The sequence below is a fragment of the Oryzias latipes genome, chromosome 7 (assembly GCF_002234675.1).
Source record: "Oryzias latipes chromosome 7, ASM223467v1".
Classification (NCBI taxonomy): Eukaryota; Metazoa; Chordata; class Actinopteri; order Beloniformes; family Adrianichthyidae; genus Oryzias; species Oryzias latipes.
Window position 1 is genome coordinate 19,014,565 of NC_019865.2, and position 13,502 is coordinate 19,028,066.

Genomic DNA, 13,502 nt, shown 5'->3' on the forward strand with positions numbered 1-13,502 from the left:
TTCAGATTAAATTGGAACATTTTAGGTTTACATCAAAAAGTAGATTTCAAGTATACTTCCTCACTTTAAACATGGAATTGTACACGTAAAATGTAAAAAAATGATGTTAAAAAAAGGGCTAAGTGTAACCCAGACAGACCTAAACTCCACATAAGTGTATAGTTTAGGGTCATGTAGTCCACTGTAATCCTTTGCTTTTCAATGGTTTTGCACATCCAATCAGAAAACAAGACATAATACAACTCAGATTTATTAGTAAGGAACTGTTGTATTTTTCTGTCAGAGCTGGGAGGGTGTGACTTTCAAATAGTTGCTGTATTATTTCCAGAAGGAGCAATGAGACATTTACATGTCAGCTTTAACCCTGTCGTCTTATCAAACCTGAGCAGCAGTCTTTTAAACTGGGTGGGGCCCAGCCTGACCCCTCACACCCCTTACCCTAAGATAAGCTCACACTTCACCGCATGCTTCCTTTTAACCCTTTGTGCTATCCTATGACCCCACCCTTACATTGACGTGTTCTCCCTACCATGACAAAGGTGGATAAAGGTGGAAAGATTTCATGTAATCCATGGACACCAGTGAAGATCACAAATCATTGAAGAAAAAAGGTTCAGTGCACTGTCTTGTGGGGTCTAGATGACCCCACTCCCAATGTTAAAGTGTCTAGGATAGCACAAGGGTTAAGATGTATACCCCACTGTGTTTATTTATTTATTTCTCACTGCCTTCAATTGTTCTTATTTCATGTGATCATTTTGCCCCCTGCTGGTCATTTATTGTCATTGCAGTGGATGCCTCTTCAGTGCTACCCTTTAAAATCATATTGTTTACTGGTATGAAGATGAGCCAATACTTGTATCAAGATTGTGTTTATTTCATTGATATTTTATTGAAATACCATGTGGTCCAAGAAATGATCAAAAGATAAAAGTAGACTCGATGTAAAGCGCGCACAGCTTTTCTGCAGACCTACCACTGAAGCCTGGGAGACAACACTATCTTTGGATTGCGCTGGTTCGGAACAAAATAAGCAGATGAATGATGTAAAAATGAATATCATAGTAAATACCACAGTGAAGAGAGAAAAACTGATGCGGTTTCATAAATGGATGACAAAGAATGATACAAAACAGGAGAGCTGTCGTGACGACAAAACAATGCATCGTCTGCAAACTTGATCGCACACTTACACACATATACACACTTGCTTGCAAACAACCCACAGGCAGGTGCACACTCTCACACTCCCATGCTCACTCTCACGCGCATATGCACAAAACCACAGATAAAATGCAATGATTGAAAAAAAAAGTGAAGCGCTGTTCATTTCTAATGATATTATACATCCACGTTTTGTGTCTGAAGTGCAGGAAAAAAACAGAAAAGAGAAAAAAGCTGAAAATGGAAATACTGTCAGATGAATTATGGAAATAATTTCCATCTTCAATGTTCTAACCCAACTTAAAAAGTAAACAGATCGAAGTGTTACCCTCTCTGTCAAACCCAAACCCCATCTGATCCATCCTCATCTGCCCCACGTCCTCTTCCTTTGCCCAAGTCATCCTTGCATCCCTGCCTCACTCTCATTCTGCTTCCTTCCCCTGTATTTCCCCAATAATCTCCTCCCTCAAACGTCTGTTTGCTCTCAGGATTCTCTCTCATGGACAAAAATCTGGTCATGAAGAGGAAGCATGAAGGAAGGGAGACACAAGATGGCTACTGATTCAGGCTTTGATCACATTTTATGACGAGCATGATGTCCAGTTGGAAATAAAAAGTGACAAGTGGGGTTAGAGGAGTCCTGTTGTGTTTTGAGGTTGAAGGTGGTGAGCCCTAAAAACCATAAAATCAGTCAAAGTGTTAGTCTACGTGACAGAATGGGGTTAGTGTGTGTGATGGCATGTGTGAAGGCGTTCGGTGGAGTTGGGGGGCAAGTCTAGCTCAGGGCCTTGTCCTTCATTCTTCAGCCCCAGTTTAGAAAAAAGGGGGAGGCAGGTGAAGGTTTATAGGGCTTGTGTCTTGATCTCGATGTGCTCCCCCCTGGTTTCTTGCTGGGTCTCACTCTCAGGGGGTCGGCTGCCCTTCAGTGTGGCCAGGCGTTCAGAAAGACCCCTCATGCGTGGGAAAAGCATGAAATCATACAGCAGAGCCCCCAGGGCACCTCCTATCATGGGGCCGACCCAATACACCTGTGGCACAAAGTTTCAGTTATCATCCTTTATACCAAAATGTGGGCCTGTTTTGGAATGACGCATTCTCAGGTCTTACCCAGTGGTTGATAAAGTTTCTGAAGATTACAGCAGGGGCAAAGGACCTGGCAGGGTTCATTCCAGCACCAGTGTAGTACATCTAAAACACAACACACCCATTAGCTCTACAGTACAACAAAGGGCATTTTTTGTAAGATTCCATCAGATCTTTTTTCAGGTTTCCCACCCCCATGAGATGTCCAATGGTGACAGAGAAGCCGATGGAGAGGGCAGCGGATCCCAGACGCCCATTTCTTCTCTCATCAGTTACAGCAAAGACGCAGATGACAAGCTGCATGGTGAGGAAAACCTCCACGGTGGTGGCCATACCCAGGCTGATGCCAGGCTGCAGCTGGAAACAAAGTACGGGAACACTTCTGAAACAGTTGATAAGAAGTGCTGGTGCTACAAGCAGCTAAATGAGGATGAAATGTAACGTTTAGGGCCAAGTTCTTACCATGTTCATCGCCATGTTGCCTCTCATGTTGCCAGGTGTGACCCCGTACAGCACAGCAGCCCCCGCTACAGCGCCCATGCACTGGGCGGCGATGTAGAAAACGGCCCGAAAAAGAGACATTTGTGAGCCGACAAGGTAGGCAAAGGTGACGGCAGGATTGATGTGGCCGCCGCTGATGTGGCCAATGGACTGGATGAGGGTGGCAGCTGCCAGTCCAAAACACAGGGCCACGTGGAGGACGTGGTGAGGCCCGGTGGTCCAGCGCAGGGCAGCGCCCATGCCAAAAAACACAAAGAACATGGTCCCGAAGAACTCTGCAAAGACTGCCCGCCAAAAATTCATGGACCGGAACTCCCACATGGTGGCGTTTCAAGGATGGCTCTCAACCAGACGACGAAAAAGGTTCTTCAAAAATAAAGTCACCTTCAAGTGCCTTGATTAGCAACAGCAATGAAACAGAAAACGTCTCCGTTTTGATGTCAGCTGTTTTGGCTGACAAAAGCGCCCAGTCTAGGTCAATTTTTCCTAAACTGACCTGGGTCAGGAATCTCAGTTTAGTTGCCACCTGTGTCCACCTGTCGGACAGACATAGGTGTGAATTCAAGTGGGCGGAGATCTTAGGCGGACTGAGTTATCAAGAGGAGGTGGGCATCAATGCTGGAGGGGGGAATCTGAGGAAAAGAGGAGGTTAGACTGAGTGTCTGGCGGACCTTTTAGCCTCTCTGACAGAGGGAAGAGGGCCGGTGGGCGCTTTATAGAACCCCCCCAGGGGCCCCAGGTGACGCCATAATCCCTCTGTAGGGCCAAGGGCGGGGGTGCGTCGGGGTTGGGTGTCCTAAATCAAACAAGTTTAACCCCCTACTCCACCCTCCCCAACCCCCAAAAGAGAGCTAGTCTAATAGAGATGCAGTCTCTCTGAGGGGAACGCATAAAGCAAAGAGACATGTAGGTTGGAAATAGATGACATGGAAGTCGTGAAGGACTCCACCGGAGGGAGGGAGCAGCTCCTGCTCACAGCAGCAGGAGCTCAGGGGAGAAAAGGTTTTCTTTGGGGCTTATGTCATCTGTTGACTTATCAGTGTCATGACGGGGAGACACAAATGCTGATGGACAAGGGCAGAAAACACACATGTATGCACACAGAAAGGCCACAACACAGAGAGAGATAATACACTTAGGGGCCCCAGACGGAAATGCTCAAAGCTACCGGCGCTAACACTAAAAAGCCTGACCTTGTGGAAGTATTGTCTGTCACAAACAGGTGGGTCACATATGTTTTGAACAGGAAAAGAAGATAGAAAGATGCATGTATTGAAGCTTCAGAGTGACCCTTTGTCCAGTCACTTTAAGGTAGAGAAAATGGTAGCCATCGCTGCAGGAGCCCGAATGTGAGAGCTCTGCACATGGATGAAAAGAAATATCAAAATGTAATCTAAATTTTAAAAAAAACAAGGAATTATTTAAATGGTCAACATACAAGTGGCACAACAACAAGCATAAAGAAAGTGCTTATATTTTCATACGTCACAGGAGTTTCCAGGATTTACTTTGGGTTTGTGGTTTGTTCGTGTTTCAGGAGGTCGAACCACCAAAGCCCGGAAAGTTCTCTATATATGTGAGGCTTGGTAAACCTGCAGGAGGTTGGCAAGGGAGGACTACAGAGCAGCATCGGGGCACCACACTGACCAGTCGCGAGTAATCGCTGTGTGTCTGTGTGAAAGTGGAGGTGGGGATGAATGCAGAACGCTGAGCTTGCCCTTTTTCTACATGTTGGAAAGAACACACACAATGCAAAATGCTGGCAGCACCGTGACAGATATGGCTATTGTGCATGCTGTGTGTGTCTGTGTGTGTGTGGGTGTGTGTGTGGGCGTGTGTGTGTGTGTGTGTGTGTGGGTGTGTGTCTGTGTGTGTGTGCAAACAGTGGGTCTCCAAACTGTATATTGGAAAATTTTTAAAGAACATTGAAATAGTAATTGTTAACAAAATTTTATTTTAAAATATTTGTTTGTCAAACAACTGTCAGTCATGTTTATTTCTGACAAAAGGTTCATTTTAGAATAGAATAGAATAAAACTTTATTGATCCCACAAAAGAAAAATTACCTAAATTAAAGGGCAAATCCTGTTTTAATACATAAATTTAAACAACAGTAGTAAAAAAAATTACAACAGACGATGAAAATTAAAGGTTTTATGAAAGCAAATTGAAAACAGTTTTCACCCACAGACACCCACATATTTAAAACTACAAAGCTTGTCCTGACTGAAAGTGTTTTCTACGTGCAGCCATTATGGAGGTATGAAGGTCTATTTGATGCTGAACAAGAGGCTTTAGTAGGAAAAAAAAAACAGAACTAAGAGATGTACTGATCCTGACAGCATGGCTACATCCACAGAGCCGGGGCAGGACCTGCTTAGCATTTCAAAGCGCTCGCAAACACAATATGCAGCAAGAACAGGGGGGCGTCATTCAGCAGATTTTCAATGAGTCTCTTTCACATATTGAAATGGGATGTAAATGCAAAAGCAGATGCTGAATCTCATCATAGTGGCTACAGAGTTACAGTGGAAGGTAGACCTTTGGGTCACAATACTAAAGGGGAATCCATCAGGAGTCTTTTAAATTATATGACACTATACATTTACAATAAACAGCGCCCAAAAAGGTATGGCTTTACAATGAACCCTGATCTTTTTTTGATGTGGCACCAACATCATAGGACCGTCTGAACATCTGGTTTAGTGCATCTCAGATCCAAGCAGGTCAGAGGTGGATGCCACAGAATCCAGAAGGGTTGGCTATCGCTTTTTCAACATTTACTCTATGAAAGTGTGGCTCTTGGGCTGCTTCGATGAGGTGACACAGTGACTCCTGAAATTATGGAAGATGCTTAGGAAGTGTGCTTTTACCTGTGAAAGATGACAGATTCAAGTCTTGTTCCCAAGTGACATTTGCACGAGATGTAACAGTGGATACAGTTTATTTTTCCTGACAGAAAGTTTGATGGGTTTTTTTAAAATACGGCTTCTTTTAACCCTTGTGCTATCCTATGGGGTCCAGATGACCCGATCCTTACAATGACGTGTTGTCCCTACCATGACAAAGGTGGATAAAGGTGAAGAGGATTTCATGTAATCCATGGACACCAGTGAAGATCACAAAACATTGAAGAAAAAAGGTTCAGCGCACTGTCTAGTGGGGTCTAGATGACCCCATTCCCAGTGTTAAAGTGCCTTAGATAACACAAGGGTTAAGATGACTTATGTGAAGTGGAATTTTCTCAAATCGGCTTCTTATTTGAAAAAGTCCAAAAACTGTGATTCTGAATGTGTGTGTGTGCTCTGCATTCATAAATGTAGCAAAAAGACTAATCACAGTTGGGTGAAGAGCTAAAGTAACAGTGAGTAATAAGTATTCTTCATTTTAATGCTAAAAATTCATTTTAGACTAAAGATTTGTGGGGAAAATACCAGTATGGCATAGTGTTTTCATGGCACACACAAAAAAGTGTTTCTGTATATTTCCAAATCCCCCTCAAACCATTTGTGTTTCAGTGCAGGAACTCAACAGTGAACCAGTCAAAACACAACCTCCCCCACATGTCCTGAAAACGTAACCAATCAGAAGAGACCAGGTGTCAATGGTGGGGGTGGAGCAAAAATGATCAAGTTACAACAAAACTAAGTATTGTTTACTTCACAAAAATGTTTGGAAGTGTGAAGATACATAGAATTAAAGCTGTATAGTCCTAAAACTAAATGGTTTGAGCTTTTTAGAGAATAATCACAGGTTTCACTTTCAAATATCACTTGTTTTAACAAAGGTGAAAGCTCAAGCACATTCATCCTTTAACCTGCTTGATTCAAATGTAACCATTCGTTTATGGCGACTGTATATGTTAACTGTATGTGGGAAGTTAAACCAGCAACCTCTCTCCATTCTTTTCATTGTTCCCCAGCAGTGTGAAGTCTGAGTGAATTACAGTTGAGCTGCAGGAAGCTCCGGATCCTTTTCCACCATCAGTTGTTCTCCGGTTTGTTGGCCTGTTTGCTCCTGGCGGCGTTCTGCGTGACTGTGGACAGCGATGACCCGGTCATGCTGGTCGTCTCAACAATCTCAATATCTTTGCAGGTCAAACAGGCCACTAGCTTCTGACGAGAGGCGCTGCGTGCAAAGAGGAACTCATGGGACACTCCAGCCAGCAAGGCACCCATCACTGGTCCAATCCAATAAATCTGGCAGCAGAAAAATATGTCACAAGTATTTATCTTTTAGCATTAAAATTCTAAGCAAGTACATTATGTACTTCTTACAACAATCCCATATCATTTTATGCTGAAAAACCTGCTTGTTTCAGTTTTGAACAGTGCCCCAATTGTAATAAATTGGCATCTTTTGGTGGAGGTGGTATGATGGTGTGGAATGACATCCTCTCACTGGAAAAATGAGCCTTGAAGCAAATTTAAACCGAATAAAATGTGAAACTGGGCTTTTAAAACAAAGGACAATTTCTTTTCTCTGCGGTCTGAGACCGAACTCTGTCCTCTAAGAACTGGCCCCCCCTGCCCTCTACCCTACTGGACACTCATGGAACCATATTGGGGGCGGCTTGTTTGTGCAACCAGCATGAGGAGGAGAGGCCATGCTAATGTGACTGTTTGATTCTTCTTCTTCTGTTTGTTAAACAAAAATAAATGTTACATTTTTCAAAATACAATGTATCTCTAAACTTTAAATCAGCCAAACACTGAACAGCACACATGGCAGAATAAGCTGTTTGGCACAGGAAGTGCAGATTTTTCCGACTCCGCTTTGAAACTGATTAATCACACAAATCCATGTTCCTTTCAAATGTGGCACTATTCTAAATAAAGAAAACAAAGTTAAAAGTCTCATTAGCTGTCACGCACCTACTGTAGGTGCATGAAATTTGTTCTCTGCATTTGACCCATCCCCTGGGGGAGGGGTGACCTGCAGACACGGCTGCGCCCAGGACGCATTTGGAGGTTTAATGCCCCAATCCAACCCCTTCATGCTGAGTGTCAAGCAGGGCGGCATTGGGTCCCATCTTCAGAGTCTTTGGTATGAACTCTCGACCTTTCAGTCACAGGAAGGTCGTGAGTTCAAATCCAGGGCGGACACTCTAACACAAGGCCACTGAGCTGGTCAAGCAAAAAAAGACACAATGAAAGCATTTCTCACCCAGTGGTTCTCCCAGAAACCTGTGACGATGGCTGGACCCAAGGAGCGCGCCGGGTTCATGCTGGCACCAGAAAACCGAGCCTGACACAGACACAGTCATTCCAGGTCACGTTTGTTTACACTTTGGTTATTTTTCATGTTTAATGCAAACGTACACTTCTCAATTTCAAGTCGCCTAAAACAAGAAAAACATTTGCGCTTAATGCTCAAAGGTTTTTGTGGAAATTTGCCAGAAGGAACCTAAAGATCGATCCACTTGAACGTGAAGAGGGATCCCTGAAGGATTCGTGTTGATTGATTCTCTTCAATTCAAGGTCAGAGAGGTTGTGGTATCTCCATCAAAATACCTCATCCACTATAAGTTAGACAGTTTAAACTATCTTGAATGTTTGATGATTTTCCATACGGTCTATGTTTGGTTAAAAAAAAAAAAAAGAACCTAAGATAAATGGAAAGTAGTTCCTCTCACCCCTATAAGTACTCCAGCAGAGTGTGCCACTCCAATGGCCAAGTTTCCTGGTTCTGGGCTGTCTCTCCGTCTCTGATCCTCCACTGAATAGACAGTGAAGACCATCTGAAAGGTGCACAAAACCTCTATGCCCAAAGCCTGAGCTGCATTTAACTCAATGGGCACCTGCGGAATATTGGGTCGAGAAGGAAGCAAATTCTCTATTAAAAACAGAATAATGAATCCTGACCTTTTTACCTGTAACTGACATTTGAGAGCTGACCCTGTTAACGAAGTGCTCCGCTGTTGTTTTGAAGGGTAAGGCCAGGTACAGAAACCAGGCGGCTAAACAGGCCCCAAAACACTGGGCAGCAATGTAAACCAGGGCCCGCAGAACATCCAGCCTCCGAGTGGCCAAGAGAGACAGAGTCAGACTAGGGTTCACCTGAAGGAAGAAACAAGAACATACTGACAAATGTCACATAAACAACACACTCACCTGACTTTCAATCCTTTACAAAGTAACTTTAAGCATCTTATTTTGATTGTTCAGAAGAATCCAATTTTCGGTCTATTCTATCAGAGGTTGCTCTGTTGGTGCTACATGACTGACAAATCTTTAAATGAAATCTGAAAAACTGATTACACTGACATTAACACTGACTCATTACACCTGAGACTGCAACTTGCAATGATACAAAATGATACTCATCTGTGAAACTCAACCGCAGATAGAAATCATTCAACCTTCAATGAAAAAAACTTTTGAAAAACTGCGGAGAATAGTTTTTCTAACATTTAATTTTTCTTAGGATCTTGGTTTTAGACATCAAAAGAAAAAAATACTTTCCAACGTATTCCGTAACTCAAGAAACTCACTTGTGCTCCGCTTATTTCTCCAAAACAGTGACTCAGTGCAATTATGGCCACACCCACTGCCACTGCAGGATACATGGGTCCCACGGCGGCTTCTTCAGGGCCCGGAACGGAGGCACCCAGCACGGCACTCACCAACACCAGGGTGCCTAGCAGCTCGGCTAGAATCGCACACCAGAACTTTCTACTACGCAGGTCCTGAAACCAAAAGACACATCAATAAAATAATATTTAGCCAACCAACATATTAGAATGGGGGGAATAAAGATCATTTTAGTCTAAAAATTGTATGTGAAGAGTATGCATTTACAAATCATTTTGACCTTGATTGAAACTAACATTTTCAGTGGAACTTTGAGAAATTAAAGAGTTAATTTCTGTCCTGAAGGGATGTTTAGACTTTGTGAGGTTGATAAAGTCAGCCCCCAGAGTCCAACAGAGATGATTGACTGTTTCAAGCCTAGAGGAAGTTGAAGACTGTCAACAGACAAATGTTCATTACCCAAAGTTTTAGTTAACCCAAAGCCTAAACTCTAGAACTTTATTGATCCCGTTGACTTTCCATGAAAGGTTTGTAATTATCTCGACATGAATGCAGCTACTAAAGGACTGAAAACTTGATAATCGACTTCCTAAAGGATTAAGAAGCGCAAACATCAAAAGCTGGTTTACAACTGCGAGATTTTCAATTTTGTGCCCGGCTGGCAGCAGCATGCCAGTAATTATCTTTGGAGGGCCTAAAACTAGATAAAAAACAATAGAAGTTCATTAAAGACTGATGTGTGTTTTCAGATTTGCAATAATCAGCTTATGTTTTAGTAAGATAAATGCTACTAAAACAAATTTAAAAAATGTTCAAGGGCTTTAGGAAAGGAGGCAAGTTCCAGTTGCGGTCAGAGCTGAAAGAACCAAAAAAAAGCCTCTCAAAGAAGAGATGAAACTTCATCTGTCATGAAAGATCAACTAAGTCCAGTCCGTTGCTTTTTACCTGCTATGTTGATGGAATCTACCCAAATGAATGAGAATCTACACAGACACAGCTGGTAGTCATCGTTTGAAGTCGTGTGTTTCTCACTGGATACTTTAATAACTGTGGTGAAATATTCTTTCAGGTTTAATTCTTTTAACTTGTCTGTAGGCGAGGTTATGGAGGCACAACGTAACACACACCAATGCTGTTGCTATTATGGTATGGCTGGGGGGCTCTGAGTTTTGTTAAGGGCCCTAAACACTTTTTGAAACACCCCCTGACTCCAGACACGGCCAATGTGGAATACTGAAAAATAATAATAAAAACAAACAACAACATCCCAAAAATTACAATTTTAGTTTCAACAACCAAACCCAAAATGAACAAATCGACAAAAATAAAAAAAATTAATTGTTTCGGGTGTGTATTACACACGATGAATACTTTTTACTTTTTATTATTTTTTGCTATTTTTATTAGCTTAATTATTATATTTAACACTATACTTATTTATTCTATTTTTGTGGGTTTTATTCTACTGTGTGTGATCTCATCTATCTATCTATCTATCTATCTATCTATCTATCTATCTATCTATCTATCTATCTATCTATCTATCTATCTATCTATCTATCTATCTATCTATCTATCTATCTATCTATCTATCTATCTATCTATCTATCTATCTATCTATCTATCTATCTATCTATCTATCTATCTATCTATCTATCTATCTATCTATCTATCTATCTATCTATCTATCTATCTATCTATCTATCTATCTATCTATCTATCTATCTATCTATCTATCTATCTATCTATCTATCTATCTATCTATCTATCTATCTATCTATCTATCTATCTATCTATCTATCTAACATGTTCCCTGTTTGTTTACTTTTTAAGTCTTCATAACTTTTAAATAAACATTTATATTGAAGATTAAGAAAAGCTTCCTAATTCCTAAATTCACATATGAAAACAGACAAATCCTTTAATGTTTTCAATTAATTCTCTGATTTTACGCAGATATTATTACACTATTTCAAATTTAAACTTGGATGTTACCCAAAAAAAATCCCAATTTCTCTTTTAGTGTCAACAGGGCCTTTTTGTTGTTTGAAATAATTGTTAAAGTATTTTACTATTCAAATCACAGGACATTTGCAGCGTATGCTCACCTCTCGCCACGTCATTTTAAATCCACTGATGCTGCTCAGCTCAGGCTTCCAGTTCTTTACTCCGTCCGCTCATCCGTCTTTCCTTCTGTCTGTGTGTCGTTGAGGAGATCTGGGGGCTTCAGGGTGTCATTATCTTGTGGAGTCTGTGAGGTCCTTTGATGAAAATAACCTCCTCCTTCTCTGCCCCCCGCCCTCCCACACAAAACAAACACACACTCTCTGTTTTCATCCACTCAGGCCTTCTTGAGATGTTTCCTCAGGGTTTACCGCTCAACATCCTGAGAAATCGAACAAACCCATCAACCTTCAGAAGACTCCGATGAACATCACAGTGTGTGGACAGATTGGGTTCACGTGCAGCAAGTTAGGACAAAGAACCAAACAACAGCGAGGCATCAGTGACATCAGCTATTAATTACAATGCATATCTGTCAAAAAGAAGAGGTAATGTTTCAGCTCAGTTATGCAGTTTCCTACAGTTTTTTTCAGTCGCTTTAGTACAATTCTCAGATCAGAATGAAATTCCCAAAACTATTTGTTCAATCTTCACATCATGATGTCACTTGTGCACATCATATAAGCATTTTCTCACTTCTTTGAACAAGTTGCAATTGCTTTGGTACATCCATGCAAAAGATTATGTACAATTCTCTGCTCTTTGCTACATTATCAATTGTTTATGTCATGTTGATCAAAATGTATTATATAGTTCACTGTGCAATATGACAAACATATTTCGCTGCATTGCAAGAGAGGATATTCGCTGTGATGTGGATGAGAATTTGTGGCCTAACATACAGGAATGACAAGAGGTGTAGGAAGACCACACCAGTTCCTACTGCACTGCCTGTACTATTGTACAGAATATTGTACTATTGTACAGAATATTGTCCTATCTTTTTTTCCCTTTGTGTTACTGTTTGCAGTGGGTTTTTTCTATTTTGGTATGACATGGTCTGTCACCAAATTACAATATGAACAATAAAAGTGTAAATGTGAATCTGGTCCAGTCTCTTGCAATCAAACAAAAAAGGTATAACTTACATTTTACAATTATTGTCATCAAAACTTTAGCCATAGTTTACATCAGAACCTCCCTCTAAAAAACACAGTTATATTGACAACATGACTAAGTAATTTGACTGTGTTGTTCGTAGACAATGACACAAGGACTTGACATTCTGATGGCACTGACATGTTCAATGACATAAAGACTTAGTTTTGAGAGATGAACTAAAGATTTTGAGCAAGTTACAGGCTTTTGCAAGAAATCCATAGTGTTTTGCTGTTTGTACAAATTGTTTTGAGAAATGCACACACGTATTTGCAAACTTCAATTCTGATCTGAGAATTGTACTAAAGCGACTGAGAAAAACTGTAATAGTGCTGTTTCTGAATTACAATGAATTACAATTATATTTGATTATTTAGGGGCTGCACGGTGGTCCAGTGGTTAGCGCTCTTGCCTCACAGCAAGAAGGCCTCTGGTTCAAGTCCCAGCTGGGGGACATGAAAAAAACAACATCAACAGGGGACCTTTCTGTGTGGAGTTTGCATGTTCTCCCCATGCAAGTGTGGGTTCTCTCTGGGGTCTCTGGCTTCCTCCCACCATCCATAAACATGCTTCATAAGTTAATTGGCAACTCTAAATTGTCCCAAGGTTTGAGAGTGAATCGGTGTGTGTTTGTGGACATTCTACCCTGTAACAGACTGGCAACCTGTCCAGGTTGTCCCCTGCCTTCACCCACAAGTGGCCGGGATAGGCTCCGGCAACCCCGTGACTCTGAAAGGGAAAAACGGTCAAGGAAAAAAAAAAAATTTATAATTTAGAACAAGGTTTTCTAAATAGGATACAAAAATCTGCCCATTCATTACCTAAAAAGATTAAAAGACGATGTAGACAAGGCAGTGACTCTAAAAAGAGTAATGGGCTAAAAGTCTGTTAGAATAAAGATAAACTTCTAAGAAAAAAAAGTTGATGTTGATTATAATATTTAGATCAGGAGTGTCATAACTTTTTGCAAAGAGGGCCAGATTTGGTGAGGAGAAAATGTGTGAGGGCAAACCTATGGGCCTGCATTCTTTGAACCCTAATACAGTTTTTCTCAGTCGC

General features: G+C 41.3%; 2 protein-coding genes across 2 annotated transcripts; both read right to left on the reverse strand.

The window, feature by feature from the left end:
• Positions 1-856: 856 nt before the first annotated feature.
• On the reverse strand, positions 857-3,452 carry LOC101156250 (lens fiber major intrinsic protein). The gene is made up of 4 exons (XM_004070804.3): positions 2,710-3,452; positions 2,440-2,604; positions 2,272-2,352; positions 857-2,192 (listed from the first exon to the last, which is right to left on the reverse strand). The coding sequence occupies exons 1-4, from the start codon at positions 3,067-3,069 to the stop codon at positions 2,007-2,009; spliced, it is 792 nt and encodes a 263-aa protein (XP_004070852.1). The 5' UTR covers positions 3,070-3,452; the 3' UTR covers positions 857-2,006.
• A 2,929-nt stretch (positions 3,453-6,381) lies between these two features.
• On the reverse strand, positions 6,382-11,515 carry LOC101156496 (aquaporin-4). Its single transcript, XM_023957145.1, has 6 exons — positions 11,390-11,515; positions 9,242-9,436; positions 8,646-8,807; positions 8,384-8,548; positions 7,915-7,995; positions 6,382-6,947 (listed from the first exon to the last, which is right to left on the reverse strand). The coding sequence occupies exons 1-6, from the start codon at positions 11,402-11,404 to the stop codon at positions 6,732-6,734; spliced, it is 834 nt and encodes a 277-aa protein (XP_023812913.1). The 5' UTR covers positions 11,405-11,515; the 3' UTR covers positions 6,382-6,731.
• Between the last annotated feature and the right edge of the window lie 1,987 nt (positions 11,516-13,502).

Coding starts and splice junctions, on each gene's coding strand:
- LOC101156250 (XM_004070804.3), bottom strand. CDS start 3,069: ATGTGGGAGTTCCGGTCCATGAATTTTTGGCGGGCAGTCTTTGCAGAG. Junction 2,605..2,709: donor GCAACATGGCGATGAACATG/GTAAGAACTTGG, acceptor CTTTGTTTCCAG/CTGCAGCCTGGCATCAGCCT. Junction 2,193..2,271: donor GAAACTTTATCAACCACTGG/GTAAGACCTGAG, acceptor TTTGTGCCACAG/GTGTATTGGGTCGGCCCCAT.
- LOC101156496 (XM_023957145.1), bottom strand. Junction 8,549..8,645: donor CGGAGCACTTCGTTAACAGG/GTCAGCTCTCAA, acceptor AATATTCCGCAG/GTGCCCATTGAGTTAAATGC. Junction 7,996..8,383: donor CTGCTGGAGTACTTATAGGG/GTGAGAGGAACT, acceptor TGTCTGTGTCAG/GCTCGGTTTTCTGGTGCCAG.